This window comes from Ovis aries, chromosome 13, assembly GCF_016772045.2.
Source record: "Ovis aries strain OAR_USU_Benz2616 breed Rambouillet chromosome 13, ARS-UI_Ramb_v3.0, whole genome shotgun sequence".
Taxonomy (NCBI): Eukaryota; Metazoa; Chordata; class Mammalia; order Artiodactyla; family Bovidae; genus Ovis; species Ovis aries.
The window spans coordinates 22,843,845-22,860,252 of record NC_056066.1 but is presented as its reverse complement, the minus strand read 5'-3'; the positions used below and the strand labels follow the sequence as shown (position 1 = coordinate 22,860,252).

The 16,408-nt window shown below is 45.1% G+C and overlaps 1 protein-coding gene across 5 annotated transcripts; it reads right to left on the bottom strand.

The window, feature by feature from the left end:
- Positions 1–5,627: 5,627 nt before the first annotated feature.
- Positions 5,628–15,632, bottom strand: BMI1 (BMI1 proto-oncogene, polycomb ring finger). Of its 5 annotated transcripts, none has more exons than XM_027976604.2 (10): positions 15,521–15,632; positions 10,588–10,718; positions 10,163–10,259; positions 9,493–9,548; positions 9,354–9,404; positions 9,086–9,194; positions 8,960–9,005; positions 8,447–8,545; positions 7,984–8,064; positions 5,628–7,890 (listed from the first exon to the last, which is right to left on the bottom strand). In XM_027976604.2, the coding sequence occupies exons 2-10, from the start codon at positions 10,697–10,699 to the stop codon at positions 7,561–7,563; spliced, it is 981 nt and encodes a 326-aa protein (XP_027832405.1). In that variant the 5' UTR covers positions 10,700–10,718; positions 15,521–15,632; the 3' UTR covers positions 5,628–7,560. The 5 variants fall into 5 exon arrangements, with proteins under 5 accessions (XP_027832405.1, XP_012043702.1, XP_060253308.1 ...); XM_012188312.5 differs by lacking the exon at positions 15,521–15,632 and adding an exon at positions 15,034–15,220; XM_060397325.1 differs by lacking the exon at positions 15,521–15,632 and adding an exon at positions 11,091–11,547.
- Positions 15,633–16,408: the final 776 nt, after the last annotated feature.

Below are 16,408 nucleotides of genomic sequence, written 5' to 3'. Positions count from 1 at the left end.
GGTTTGCCTGTGGCTCTAACCCAGAGGGAAGCCATCGCTACCAAGACCAAACACAACCCTTAGCTCTTTGTGTCGATGTTACTAAAAAGGGAGTGGGCGTCTTGTCTTGACTTCTTTCTTTACCACTATCCTTACTGATGATGTCGAGAAAAGCTTCTTAATGGACTGGCCACTGACAAAGAATTTCGGCTCAAGTTGGAGACAAGGGCACCTGGGGCTGGGACCAAGCCGAGCGCCAGGATCCCGGGGGCTCAGGTGCCGGCTCAGCACCGCGCTGCAGTGTGCTCCGAGCCTATTTGTCTATTGTCTGCGTGGGGGCAGGGCCGAGCCGGGGGAGCTTGCTTTCGAGCGGAGCTGTGGGTCCCGGAGGATGAGGACCCCGGGGCGGGGGCGGGAGATGTCAGCGAGGGCAACCCCCAGGGTTCTGAATGCTAGACACCGAGATGTACGAGGCGGCGGCGGCTGTATTGGCGGCTGCAGCCTTGGCTGCAAATCGCCGTCGTGTGGTTGCTACTGGCAACCGAGCCTCTGCCGAGCGCGCAGCCCCGCAGCCCCTGGAAGGAAGGTGGCAAGGGGAAGCGGCGGCGCCGCGGCCGTGCCGGCTCCGCATCTCGCGGGGATCGGGTTCCCTCCAGCGCCCCGCCATCCCTTCGGGCTGTGACGCTAGTAGGGCTCCCCTAAAGGGCTCTTGGGTCGGGGGTGTCTCTGCCTCGGGAGCGTCAAATCACTGGTGTCCTCCGCGAATGCAACATGGCAGCTCTGGCTCGAAGACTGGGGGCTCTTCCAGTCGGCCGGGGTAGGCGGGGGCCGCGGACTTCCCAGGGCGCCCGCCGGCTCCCTTCCGTCCTCGGAGTCCGCACTGCCGGTGCCCCCCGCCTCCGAGCTGGACCCAGCCAAAGGCAACCGCGCGCGGACTCGCCTCGCGCTCGCCCCTCGGCCCTTTGTTCTCCACTCGATAGGCACCTCGCGGTTCGGGGGCTTTTTACGGTGACCCTCGAAGACAGGGTGGCCCAGGGTGACGCCCGCCGAGGTCCTGAGACTCCCGAGAGGTGTTTACCTCCCCCGGGTCTCCGGAGGGCGCCGGGCCGAGCTGGAATCGCGAGTCCGGGAGGCTAACCCGACACTTAGGGAGGAGCCGCCTCTCGTCGGGTGCGTCCCTTCCCGCCAGGCCTGGCCCGCCTTTCTCTTCCTTGCTTCCGAGAGGTGTGAGGCGGAGAGCCCAGAGCTGGGATGCGGTCCCTGCAAAAAAGACAATGCCCATCACCGCCCCGCCAAGGAAATGAGATTCTCCTCGGGGGAGAAAGCTTCGGGCTCGCAATCTCGGGGAAATCGGGGAGGAAAACACTCGTTAGTCCTACGCTGGGCGCCACCCCTCATCACACTAGCTCTCGGGCGTTCGTGGAGGCCAGTGGAGCCGGAGGAAAGGTCCCCGCCCGGGGTCGAGGGAGAGCGGAGCCGCCGCGCCCTCCACCAGAGGTGGGGGAGGGAAGTGGATCCCTGGAGACTGGCGGGGGGCGGGAGGTGGGCAGGGGAAATTTGCATCTTTAAGAACTGCGGTTCCGAAACAACCGTGCCACGTAGACCAGCCAGTTGTGAAGTTAAGCACAACGTGCTACAGAAATACCGAAATTCGCCACCAAATGGCGGCCCCTGCAGTCTGCGCCGATAAAGAGGACTCGCCGGGTGTCGCCCATTTTAGGCCGCTTTCACTTCTCTGCAGTTACCCATACCCCTCTCCCCAAGCCGTCCCTCTCTCTCCCGGTTTTTGGGCGCACGTGGGAGTCCTGGGCCAGAAAAGCGTTTCTGCCCCCAGGGAATCAGGCAGGCGCGGACTCTGCAGGAAACCGCTGCGTCCTGGTGGCTGTCAGAGGCGACGTCCCAACCTCCGACCGCCCGATCCTCTGCCCCGCGGGGGTTTCCTGGCCGCCGGACCTTCCAGTTTTGCCCTGGCCGGAGACCTAGGCGTTGCCTTTGGGTCCCGAAGTGTGGTCCTTCGCACAGATCTTGAGATTCCTGTCGCGCGGCCACTCACTTCCTCGACACTATCACCTGGTCAAGTTTCCTTCCCAGGGTATTAAAGCCCGTTCCACCTTTTAGACAAGTTCGGCCTGTTAAGAGGGTTAAGGACTCTCCCATCGGCCTTTCCAGTCCATGAAGCTCAGCCTTTAGGAACCCCCAGGATGGCAGTTTTATATTGATTAATAATTTGGCTTACAATTTTTTTTCCAACAAAACCCCAAACTCCAAGGACACCTTGTTATTGAAGGGGCAAGAGGATAGGGATTGAAGCAGCCACAGGGAGAGGGGCAAAGCGAGACAATGATCTGGAATGGCCCCCGTAAGGATGCGCTTCTGAGGGCTTTGCACGCGAAGCCGCCGCCTCCTGGGGACATAGGACAGGGGGCCAGTTGCCGCGCCTCGGTATCCCGCTCGGTGGAAAAGCTTCGGCCGGACGGGGGCCGCCTTGTGAGGTCGCACGCACCCGGCTGTCGCCGCAGCTCGCCACGGGGTCCGGACTTGGAGAAAGGACTTCGTTTCCCCTTCTCCCCAGCCTGCTAGGGCCTGAGAATCTAGCTTTCAAAATTGGCGGGAGCGGAGTCCGCCGAGCTGCGGGCGGCGCGAGGCGAGCGGCGCACGCGCAAAATGGCCTCCCGGTGCCCCGCGGCCTGGGCTCGCGAGCCGAGCAGGGCCGAACCCCACGGCGTGATCCCAGGCGGAGGGCTGGGCTGCAGCTCTCTGCAGTCCTCAGAGTGCTGCTAGTTAAAAAATGAAGCGGGGAGAAGGGTCGTTTCCACTTTAACCCGTCCTTTCGGTGAATGCTCCCTAATTGGGAAGGCAGGTCATTTACCGGGAAAGGAAGGTCATTTTCTCCAGGCGGGCGTCCTGTGCCCTTTCCACCCGATACCTGAACAGAAGAATCCTTTTTCTTTCCTTTTCTTTCTTTTTTAAAGCAATTGCTCTTTCCAGCCTAATTACCCTCGCCCCCGCTTTATGTTCCAAGCCGCTTCGCGCGCTCCTCTCTTCGGCTTTCTTTGAATATTTCCACTCCTGGGGGCACTTAGACCTAAGAAGACTGGAGCCCCTAGATCGACATCGCCGACTCCACTCACCTCTATATCCGTCTCTGTAATTTTCTCATTCCGCCCATCCCAATTTTCTACGCGTCTCGGGAGTACCCTGGTCCGCAGCCGTCCGAGGGTCAGTTGGGTTCCAGCTAACTTAGAAGGACAGGGTTGGAGAGCGCCGAATCTGCACCGAATTTGAAATTAGGATCACTTTGAAGTTTGGGGTTTATGACGACCTAACAGAGCAAGAAGTAACTTTTTTAAAATCATTGAAATGTAGGTGAGTCTGAGGGAACATCATTTGCTATTTTGAGGAAGTCCCTTCTAATAGCCTCTGGAAAGGGTATTTTAAGACAAGAGTCAGAAGAATGGAAGTAATTTAACTCGTTCATTGGAAGTTGTATTGAGTGCTTACTATTCCTCTAGAGGGTTAAATGAGACTTCGCGTGAGTTTTCCACATGCTCTGGAACTTCTTGAGAAAACTCCCAACGATCCTGGAATAGCCTTTCCAGTGATAAATGACTTTTGATGTCGTCGACTTGATGAAGACATAAAGTTGGTGGTGAAGTCTTCATGTGAGACCTCTAGAAATTGCACACTCAGAAAAAGAAACTGGTGCAAATAAAGGAAATCCGTTTCAAGAACCAAATGAAGAAAAAAACGTTAAAAAAAATTAACTGCGGAAACAGGAAACACTCGACTGTGTAAACATTTTCGGAGACTTTCATAATCAAAACTGGGCGATCTTGAGATTTTTAAGGCGATGGAAAGGCTTCGCGGGGTATTTCCCACGTCTGATCTACTGGGAGGTTCTATTATGTGATACTTTCTCTTCCTTGTAAAGGACCCATCTATCTGAATTCTGTGGTCCCAGTTTATTTTGGATGAATCAGGATTTTTTTTAAAGCAACCTTAGAAATAATCACCTGTTGTACTGTTCATTTTATACTTGAAGAACCATCCGCAAGAAATGACTTCATCTAACCCAAGAGCCTTACCTTGGAGCTGCGTTCTGTGCTCTTTACATCTTACAAGACTTAAACTTTTTTTTTTTTTCTCTTAATGGCCCCTTAAAATGTCATTTCATCAAGACCTTTTGTTTTGGATAACACGGGAGGAAAATTGTATGGAGGAAACAATCATTGTATTTCAAAATAACATGGAGCCTCCATTTCATGGAGCACTAAACTAAATCAGAATTTCCAACTGTCATTCCAGGGCAATGGAATACCCAGAAGAAAAAGATGTATTTTTAAAACTTTTAAAGTATAAAGAGAAATGGACAAAAATAACACTTCCTTCACCTCAGGGTTCTAAAGGAGAGTAGATTTCAATGTGCAGATTGTTTCTAAAATTAAAATCCTATCTCCTCTAAAGGTTAGTGAACATAAGTTATTAAAAAAAAAAAAAAACAACAAACATTTTCATTTCTCCTTGGCCAGTGCAAGTAGGACTTCACATGGGATCTTTTTACGTTCCTATTAATTTTTCATACCAAAACTTTTTAATAGGCCTATACAGTGAGTGTACCAAAAGACCACAAGTGAGCTGCAACTCTAATACTGGGAAAAGAATAAGAGGAAAGGATGAAGGAAAAGCCCTAATAGCTTACTCTGCCGGTTGCATTGTACCTCCAGAGGTCCTAACATTTGCACATACGAATATGGAAACGAAGCACTATGGGTTGGTAGGTGAAGTCAACTGAAGGGCAACGTTTTTTTTTCAACTCAAAGCAATTAACGGCCGGCAATTTTAAAAGCAAAAAGTACTTGTAAAGGGGTATGCACGTGTAAAGCAAGATAGATCACTATTTACACAACAGGAACCAGCCTCATTCTTTTTTTGCATTTAAGCTAAAATCTGTGAAATCAATTTAGGTGTTTTCTGTGGAATATTTTTAGCTCTAACTTTGTGGTATAGAATCCCAGAATACTTTTCAGAACCAACAGCCAAACTTACAGCCTACTTTTCATGTTTCCCGCATTGACTACTAAGTTACAAAGTTAGCAGCTATGGGTTTTTGTGAGGTTGAAATTTTAAGTGGTAGTTTAGCACAAGTTTTAAAGCCTAATTGTCAAGTGTGATGGCTGGTTACAGAGAATAAAAAACATTGTAATCTTTCTTCTGTTCTATTTAAAGACAAATTTTAGCTGAAATAGCCTTTAAAGCTTAAGCAATTTTCACATTGACTGGGGGAAAATTCCTCTTTCAAACAAAATAAATGGACATGGTTTCAAGGATGAGAAAATAGTGTTAGGTGAGCTATAAATGCAGTATCTGATATTTTATTAAGTAAATTCAAAAATAAATCCATAAAAAGTTGAGACATAGTCTTTGAGTTCTGTGTTGGTCCTACAACTTGGTTTTGTGTTAAGTCAAATGACAGTCCACTAGCACTTGAAGTTTTTAGCCTTTGAAAATATTTTTTCATTTTTTATATTCATGGTCATATCCAAAGTAAAAACATCACTTGAAACTTTCATTAACTTTTTTTCGTCTTAGATAACATCATGAAACACTTGAGAAGAAAAGCCTAGAAAAATAAGTTAAATTCACCAAAATTGGCAAACATGAGTAACTTTTACTTCAAAGATTATAAAGTAAATAAACAGATACATCTTTCCATTGGGCTTTCAAGCAATTATACAACAAAGCATGTACTCTCAGCAACATCACTAAGACAGCAATGGATGTTCTTTAGCCTTTACCTGGTGTAATCTACAACAGGGTTTCCAAAACTTCTGCACATTGTGCTTTTCATATCAAATTTTTATTAAAGCCTTAGCAATTTTCTAAATGAATATCCTTTTTATTGGATTTTTTCCAATTACAAATGAAATTTAAATTTACATCTATAATTAGAAACAACACTTACAATGGGACTGTACAAATTTAGGTCAAAATAAAAATATATGTATTTTGTGGTTTCATAAAACTTTACTGTATCTTTAAAGAAAGCAGAAGTAACAGCAATATATGTAAAAGTAATGATTTAATGACTATAAGCAAGACAGAGCAATAGAATTGTGCTTCTTTTGCAGACGGGGGACAATGAAATGTTTAGCTACAATTTTCCCATACAAACATGAAACAATATTCATAGAGAATAAACACCCTCACAAATAACTGATGGGTGATGAACACACACCAAGTTCGACCAAAGCAAAACACAATCTGAAAATTTGGGGGGACATATTCATATTTTAAATTCAACATGCTCACTCTATTTCAAAACTACCTGTAGAAGCTCACAATAAATTGCTTCTATTTCCAGACGTTACAGAGAGGGTATATTCCACTGTTTATAATTGTAAAAGCAATTCTTAAATTTGAGATTTCCACTATGCCACATATTAAAATAATTTTAGATAAAAATTTTCTTTCTCCAGCAACCTGGCTTATTTAAAAATCGGTCTTAGAATTACAGTGATCAATATACATGTTAAAAACACATTAATTACCATCGTAAGCAACAGGAAATGACGACAGCATTTCCAAATCCCTTAGTGAAAAGTTTTCCTTTAATGCAGCAATTAAATTTAAAAGTAAAAGGTATTACTAGAGAAAAATCCATATGACAATAATGCCAATTGCTTCCAATGGAACAGAAGTTAGAATTAGATATCCACGTTAAAAATATTCTATGCTGATAAGGCTCAAACGTAGGTATCTGCAAAGGTCGAACCAGTTGGGAGAATTTTAACAACCATCTCTGAATGCATGAAACACAATATTTTCTTTATAGTATTTATAAATATATCATACAATACTGTTTCCTGTTATGTCATATACCAATGTGGCATTGTACAACAAGCATAATGCCATCTGATTCTTACAAAAGCGAATCATTTAAACAAGTCAGTAAAATAAACGGTAGTACCCGCTTTTAGGCATACAGATTGTAAAACTGAAGTTACTTTCCTTTGATCGGTTTTGCGTAGCAACAGAGAAGTAAAAAATCGAACAGGAATCAAAATGGCTAAATATGCGAGAAATTGTTATTCACAGTGACATGGCTACATAGAATGCATTATTCTATGCATATTCTTTCCATTTGTTGAATTTCAAGATAAAAAGCACTTGTTTTCTACAGGTTCACAAAACAGCATAATAACAAGAACAATCAAGGAGGATGTAATGGAGGTTTCGTTAGTTGAGATTAACAAACTACGGCCCAATGTTTATATCCACTGCAGAAGATTTTCAAATCCAAACAATGGTGACAGAAACCATTTCACATCGGTCCTAACACAGAAAAACATCTTGCCTGCTTTCTCTGAAACTAATTCTTTCGAGAAATGATCTTTCTTTTCCATTAACGTCCATATGAATATCACATCTAGTCCATCTTTCATAGTCAAATTTAACTTCACTACAAAAGAAAGCAAATTGGACGACAGTCACATGTATTAGCATCTATAAAGCTGTAATGGCATGAAGATATCTATATAAATCAAGGGTTTAAAATTTTTTTTCCCTCAACAGTCTCAGGTATCAACCAGATGAAGTTGCTGACGACCCATTTACTGATGATTTTCGAGGTCTATTGGCAAACGAAGATTGGTGGTTACCGCTGGGGCTGCTGCTGGTTCCATTCATAGTACTGGAAATGTGAGGAAACTGAGGATGAGGAGACTGGACTGGAGTGCTGGGACTGGGCAAACAGGAAGAGGTGGAGGGGATACCTCCTGCTGGGCTGTTGGCCTTGTCACTCCCAGAGTCACTTTCCAGTTCTCCAGTGTTTGTCAGTCCATCTCTCTGATGACTGATCTTCATTCTTTTACAAGTAGGTCGAACTCTGTATTTCAAAGGAAGTGGGCCATTCTACAAAGTTAAGAGGGGGGGAAAAAAATCAGTCTTAGATCTTAATATACAGCTTACCAAAATAATCTATGAGCATCAGGTATGCTTACTTACCCTTCTCCAGGTATAAATGTAGGCAATATCCATTAGTGTATAGTAATCTTTTAAAGGTTCCTCTTCATACATGACATCAATCTGTTGATAAACAACACTTCAATTATTAAGCATCACAAACAATTATGGTGAATATAGATTTTCTGATCATCTAAATATAATCCAAAAATGATTAAAAAAACCAAAAACACTTTTAAAAAACACTTTCTCCAAACATTTGGACAAAGCAAGAATCCCTCTTGGAACTTCAAATGAGGAAAAACTTCTTGAAATCATTAAGGGATTTGCTTTCATAGCATAAAACAGGATCCATACCAAACATTTAAAGAGCTAGTTTCAAATAAAATACCAAGTTAAAAAAAAAAATGTTGCTTTTTTGGGTTTAGAATGCAAAAAGAAAAAGGTCACTGAATTTTTTAAAAAAGCATTTACATCAAATGCATGAAAACCACAAAGTAGATACCTGGAAAGTATTAGGTATATCCATTTTACTTCTGAGAAACTTTCTTAGGTGCATTACAGTCATTGCTGCTGGGCATCGTAAATATCTTTTATCATTCACCTAAAAGCATATTTAAGAAAAGTTAATTTTTAAAATTCCCAACTTTTTTTTTTAAGTCAATTAGATAGATGTCTGAGTATGATAAAAGGTACTAACACCAAAGCTGAGATTAGACTGTTCTCAACTATAGTTTGAATGTGCAATTATTATAAATACTAGACGAACAGATTCCTTCAGTATATCAAAGTATTAAATATTACTGAAAATATTCTGTAAGCATAATAATCATATATAAATTCCATCTATTAACTATCAGATATAGATCAACTCTAAAACATCAAATATGATGATTTTCTTCTATGATGATTTTCTTCTATTTGATAGCATCATCCGACCCCAGGATATTCGAAAGGGGAACATACACTCTCATAAAGTTGAGAATCTAAACAATGTGTTTTTGTCCATGGAACATACCTCCTCTTTAGATTTCTCTTTGTCCTTGTTTATTTTCCGATCCAATCTAAAAAACAAATAATTTATTAAGCAAACAATGTATCTAATAAATATATTAGCATAAAACATATTTCCTAAAGAATTTACCTGTTCTGGTCAAAGAATTCAATGGATAAACTTATTATCTCATCATCAGTTATAATTCTCTTATCTTCGTCAGCAACTTCTCCTCTATCTTCATTAGAGCCATTGGCAGCTATAAAGACATTTTAAAATTCAATTTTTAACAATTAAACATTTAAATGAAATATTACATACATAGAAGCATGGAACTCTACTTTAAACTTAGTTTTAATAAATTACTGAATAAGTTCTCCCTCCAAACAAAATGTCTTTCCCATTCCAAAGAGTTTACCATCAGCTGAAGGATGAGCGGCATAAAAATCCCTTCTTCTCTTCATTTCATCTAAAGAGAATAAACAGACAAATATTTGGTATAGCAGGTAAAACTGGTAAATACTTTTAAAATGTTTATTTTTAAGCAAGTTACTCACTTTTGAAAAGCCCTGGAACTAATTTGTATACAATATCTTGAAGAGTTTTATCTGACCTGAGAGAATAAATTAGAAAATAAATTTTCAATATAGCAAAAACTATAATGTTCATACATTGCAACACATTCTTTGTTTCCTTTGTGTTATAGTATTTAACTTGATTGTGACACTGTCTATAACTACATCAACATAATTATGCGGATAAAAGTTCTTTATGTGGTAGCACTGTCTTAAATTAGTAGAAGAATATTTCATTTTATATTCACTAATAAATTCTTCACATTTCACTAAGAGAAGTGTGCTTTTCAAATGACCAAACTAGCTAATATGAAAGAGAATAAAGAAGAGAGAATGGAAGCAGTTTAAACACATTCACTCTTGCCTGTCACAAGGTCAATAAAGCAATGCAAAAATGGAAAACGAATTCGATTCTAAAAGATGGTTAAAAAAACTCAAAATCTGTTTAGTCATTATTAAAATGGCCAAGAAATGAAGGGGGCTATCCTGTACAAAACATGTATATCAGATGGGGACTGAAGAGTAAATTTTGTGTGAAGAAATAAACAATAAATTCAACAATTTATTGAATATTTATGTATAGATTTATAATTTATTAAGTACTACAATTCCAATAAAAATTACAAACAATGATTTTTAAACATTCTATTACCTTATATTCAGTAGTGGTCTGGTTTTGTGAACTTGGACATCACAGATAGGACAATACTTGCTGGTCTCCAGGTAACGCACAATACACGTTTTACAGACTAGAAGTAAAAACATACATTTTTTACAGTTCAGGAATTAGATGCTAAACAATAAAATCAGTGTCAGAAACAGGGAACTAGTAGTAACAAAATGCTAACTGCCAAAAGGTATTTATAATTAAACAAACTCAGTTGATAGCGTGAGAATACTTACACAATAATATTTTATTATACGCATTAACAAAAAAGTCATTAAATACAAGAGAAGAAAACAACTTCTTCACTTTGCACCAACATTCTTAAGGAGAGCCAGAATTGTTAGTTTTCAAATTTCAGGACAAGATGTTAAATATGCACGACATAAAAAGGTCTAAAACTTGGTACTCACAGGAATGTAGACATTCTATTATGGTTGTGGCATCAATGAAGTACCCTCCACAAAGCACACACATTAGGTGGGGATTTAGCTCAGTGATCTTGATTCTGGTTGTTCGATGCATTTCTGCTTGATAAAAGATCCTGCAAGATAAAGTAATACTGGCTATAATTCACAGAAAGAGAATCGAGATTATCTCCAACTCCCAGGAACCATACGCTCTGAAATGTTGGAGGTGTTCATAAAATGCATTTTTAACACTGTACAGGAGGATTGTCCCAACGTCTTCTACATGAGGAATTCACAGATCAGACCTCGATCAATTCTACTGAAAAGGTGAAAAAGAATCCAAGAAAAGTAATATCTGGTCCCTCAGGTCATTCCAGGAGGGAGAAGAAAAGGTCTGAGGTGGGGGCTGGGAGCTGAGAGTATTCGGGTCGCTTTCTTCCATTTGTCTTCCAGCCCAGCAGCCCCACGGCTGCTGCAGACGCCACACACTCCCCGCAGATATTTACCAACCGCGAGGGGTTGTTCCAGGACTCCAAATTTATCGTAAAACTTCCTTATGGCTCTTCGATCGAAAATCCTGGAGCATGCCCCCGCTTCCCAAGGGTTCCGGTTGTTTTAGGCGGTTCCAGCCACCAGAACCTGGCACGTTTTGACGTGATACAAAGGGAAAGCAAATTCTGCTCTATCTGCATCCCTGGCATTTCCGGAGCTGGGTGCTCGGGCCGCAGGAGAAGCACCTCGAGTCGGCCTCGGGCTGGGGCCTGAGCGCGCGGACGCCCGGGGGCCGGGATGCGAGGGGCGGATCCGGCGGCGCCCGGGGCTCCGTCTCGCTCCGGATTCGGAACTTGCCTCTGTCGGGGTTTCCATAGCAACTTACACTTACACTTGGCATCCGGCCACCGCTGCAACTCCGCTCGCGGAGCCGGGCCGAGCCCGGAGCTTCGGCGGGCGTGCGGGGCTGCCGGGCGGCGGCGGCGGCGGGCACGGGGGAGGGGCCGGCGCGGCGCGGGGGGCGGGGCCGGCGCGGGGGCGGGGTGGGGTGCGGGCGCGCGGCGCGGGGGTGGGGCGGCCCCACGAGGCCCCTTGACGCTGGGGAGCAGGATCCCGAGCTGGGCGACCCGGTAGGCAGCCCGGGGGACCCTGGAGCGTGAAGTGGTAAAGGAAAATGCAAACCGCACTCTCGGCCATTTCGGACATTCTTGGGGGCCTGTTTCCATGTGGACTCGGCGCGAAGAGCCTCTTTCAGATCTTGACTCGGTCTCTCCAATTAGCAATCACTAGGTCAAAATTTTCACGAAGGGATCTTTTGAGAATTGCCAACTGTGCACTTAGCCCGAAACCATCAGGGCTCAAACTGCAGAGATGTTTATTGAAATGAACCTCTTTAATGCTTTCTTCCCTAGTAGGAAGTTCTTCTGCAGATGAGACGAGCGATAGAAAGTTTTGGAAAGGCTTAAAACTGAAATCTGTTTTACCGCAGAGGAGGCGAGTACAAAGCCTTGTGTTTTACCTGAACTATGCTGGATGGAGACAAGAAAAACTACTTGGATCGACGAAGGTGACAATAAGTTAAAGAACCATGTGACCAGCCCATACCCAACGCTAAATCAACACCTTGTCAGCCCTGAGCATCCATAGGAGAAAAACCAGCCTAACCTCCAAGCAAACCTCCACACAATGAAATGACATTCCCAACAGATATCATATATTATAGAAAAGTCACGGGGGAGGGGGCGGCGGGGGGAACTGTCAGCAACAATACACCAGTGGACAATAAGGGAAGTCAATTACTTCGTGCAGCATGCTCGAAAAATGCATTTCTTACTCCCACTTCATTCATTTCAGAATCTGAAATAAGACCAAGCTTCCAGATTTCTCTGAAGCACATTCTCAAAGCTGCCTTGAATAGAAATCTAGGAACTGGTGAAACTTGAAGATGCATCTGAGGTTTTAATTCTCAGGGAATTTCAATGCAGAAGAGGGAAAAACTACTCAACACAGCTCAATGGCTGAAATTAAAAGCTTTGGAGTACTAAGGGGCGGGGGGGAATGGTAAAAATAAAACAAAGCCTCTTTTATGAAAAGTGACCACAGTGGCAACCAGTGACTTCAACCAGAAAACATCATGTGTGACTCCTCAGTTATCTTCGGAAGATTTGTTTAGAGGAATATTGTCAACATATTGTTACTATAAATCTAAGTGGGGTTACAGAGGAGTTGTGGATGGAGCAGTGTCCCTAAAGAGTAGCAATATTTAATTCTATTGTACTTGGTGATTAAAGACAAGCCTTCTTGGTTCTGAAAGAAAACTCTCCTTGTGAAACACCAGGACCTTTCCAAGATATATAGTTAGCAAGGTGATACTTCTGTCTCCATGTGAAAGCACATCATGCTAATGCCACAGAACCCTGAAGTTCAGCAAGGGGCATTAATAAAAACAGCTGCCTTAATTTTTCCTCTATATAAAACCAACACCAGACAAACACAAATATTAAGACAGAAAACAGTCAGATTTAAGTCTCACGTACTTGACCAAAACCCTTTCAAATTCATCTTAAGTCTTAATTCACACAACTCCTTTACTTCAATTCAGAAGAATTTGGCCACAACCCTATAACCATTTATAGTGCTAGTAAGTATCACTTTGTTACTTGTGTAAGAATCAGTTCTTTATCTTTTTATACCACTTGAAAGCACTGGCAGCCTAATAAAGACTTCCAAAACATCTGACATGTTTGATAAGAGTTTCAGAAACAATCTCTTGCACCTTAGAAAGGAAAACCTTCTAGGTTCCACCACAGAAACTGCCAGTTAAGCAAGCAAAAAGGCACCAAACATACTATGGAAAAATACTCAATAGTTAAAACTTGCCATTATAACATACTTAGTTGGGGCACTCAGTTTAGTTGGGGCAGTCAGTTTAGTTGGAGGCCTAACACCAGTCATGTCAAAATGAAGGAAAACAGAAGCAAGTTCTTATGTTAACAATCAGCTTGACTATTGCAGTCTAAGAAATGCAAATGAACTCCATAACCCCAGTTGGGGCTCCCAGCCCAATACAAGTATGGGTAAAGTTGGGGTTAACCTGACTCCTAGGGAGAATTTCACCTTTTAGGGGCACTGAATGCACATCCAAAAACTTAATGGTAGAGCATTAATGGGCTTAAGTACAACTAAATGCTCAATTTTCTTACAGAAGCGTGTGTGTATGTGTATACAAACACACACACGCATACACAGCGGCTTAATGGCTTTAAAGATACTGTTACTAGGTGTAAGCTTATACAGGGAGGTTATTTCAAACCTGCACTTTGGTGCAGATGTATGGAAATTAACTTAATTATTTAAAAATTTATAAATTTGCTCATAAAATCAACCTCAAAGGAATCTACTTAAAAAAAACTCAAATGTTAATATAGTCTTAAGTTAGCATATGCTGTTAACAATTGGCATCCTTAAGCTTCTAGACTATAGTGTGGCTTATGTTTCCAGAACATGGGGGTTAAGGTTTCTATAAAACATAAGTTGAAGTACACATAACATTCTAGGCATCACCAACCTGCATTTGTATTTGAATAAATATGCCCAGGATTTTGCCTACTTTCTGGGAAGGGATTAATACACGCTTCTATTTCAGATACTGAACCGTGACCACTAAGCCCACTAAATCCTTTTATTGCAATTGGGAATGATCAAAGTCTCTATACCTGTTTACTTCCAATTATTAACTGTAAATCTCTAGGAAAATGATCGTGCTACATGGCTGTCAAACCCAAAAGACTGCATAAACATATGCCATCAACTTTTTAGTGCTCCTTTCTCCAAAGCATCTCTTCACCACATGACCTATGCTGACATTTAGTAAAACCTATAAAACGTTGTAGACTTAAGTCATGGTTCTAAGTGCATCCCATACTAGAGGTGGAAAAAAGAGAAAAAAAAAAACCAACACAAAACTGTAGTCTCTGAGACGGGGGGAAAAAGAAAAAGGAAAAAGAGGAAACCTCTTGCAAGACTAACGTCCACTCACCATCATTACTCCAAAAAAAGCTCCAAATTTGAAATGCCCACTTCCCATTGAGCACCTCCCAAGTAATATTTGCAGAACTTATCCGAAACTCTCAACAAATAACACCTAGAAAACTTTACCATTTTAAACACAAACGCAGGAGACCTTGGAAACAACTGGGAACCGCCATCTTACAAGCCATCTAAATTCACCCAAGTGTCCCTCCAACTTAAGTTAATAACATTTTTGTTCGGGCTCCTTTCAGCCTAACATCCACCTTGGCGGGATCGCGGCCCCCCAAGCAACCCGTCCCTATAAAATGGGGGCGTTCTCTGGCTGTTTAAACCCCTCCAAAGCCCTTTCTTCGGGAGAGGAGGGAAGCCACTTGACCCAAGCAGCTCCCGATTTCAGGCACCCGTCCCCGTTTCATCAAAATCTACCTCTCAACAAAGGGCGCCGTGGCCGGGAGAGCCGCAGAGGCTGCAAATAGAAGTATTCTTCTCGGGGGCCATGTGCGTCGCGAGGGTGTAGAGGGGCGCTCGGGGGAGAAAGGAACTAAAACGTGGGGCCGCGCGCGGCGCGTCCGGGCTGGAGCGGGCGGCGGCTGGAGCGGCGCCGAGGCCGGCTGGCGGCGGCGGCGCGGCGCGGGCTGCGGGTCGGTCCCGGCGCCGCGGGAGTCGGCGGGCGGCGGCGGGCGCGCGCTCGCGGGCGCGGGCGGCGCGCGGGGCCGGGCGGCGCGCGGGGCCGGCGGGCGGCGGCGGGCGGCGGAGCGGGGTTCGGCGCCCACGCTGTCAGCGCCCTCCCGGCCGGCGCGGGCGAGGCGCGGTGGGGGGGGGCCGTTCCCCGTCCACCCGCGGCCGGCCTGAGTCCCGCGCGGCCCCCGCCGCCCCCAGGCCCCGTCCCGGAGGCGCCTCGCCTCCTACGTACCCGGAAAAAGCAGCCGGCGAGAGGCGATCGAAGCGGGCGGAAAAGACAATGAAAGTTAAAAGTCGTTCAGCAGAAAATGAATGTGAGCCAAGCGGCCATCTTGAAGCGAGCTGCAGACGCCGCTGTCAATGGGCAACGAGCGCAGCCGAGAGGAGCGGCGGCCGCCGCGCTCGGCTCATGCTGCCTCCCGAGCCCGGCCTCCTCCTCCTCCTCCTCCGCCTCGGCCTCCTCCTCCTCCGCGGCCTCCTCCTCCTCCTCCTTGGCCTCCAACGCCTCCTCCTCCTGGGCCTCCTCCTCCTCCTCGGCCGCCGCCGCCGCCTCCTCCCGCTCCGCACTCGGGGGAGGGAGCGCGCGGAGGGGGCGCGATCAGTATTATTCTGCGGGGCTAGGAGGTGTTTCTAATCCGGATCGGGGCTCCCTCGCCAACATCCCCATTGTCTCGCCCCGATCTCTGCCTTTAATACTACGATTATTATTTCATAGTTGCCGTTGTGGGGGAGGAGGGCGGGTGGGGGGCGCCGTGTGTGTGCGTGCGGAGAGGCGGGGGGAGGGGAGGAAGGCTGAGGACGGGGGAGGGGAGGGTGGAAAAAAAAAATGCACCGCTGAAGGCAGAGTGGAAACTGACACCGGCTCCAAAATGGCTCAGAGTCCGCCCGCCCCCTCCCCCCGCCGCCCCCCCACCGGGTCACGTGCTCCCCTCATTCCTTAAGGGCGGCCTGGGAATTAGTGTCGGTGTAGTCGGGCCCGCGGCCGCCCCCTCCCCTCGGAGTAGCGCGACCCGGCCCCCTCCTCCTCCTCGCTCGGCGCGGCGGCGGCGCTGGCGCGGCTGCGGAGACATTTCTCCACAGCGCCACACGCGCCACCCTGCTCTCGGCGCGGGCATCGCTC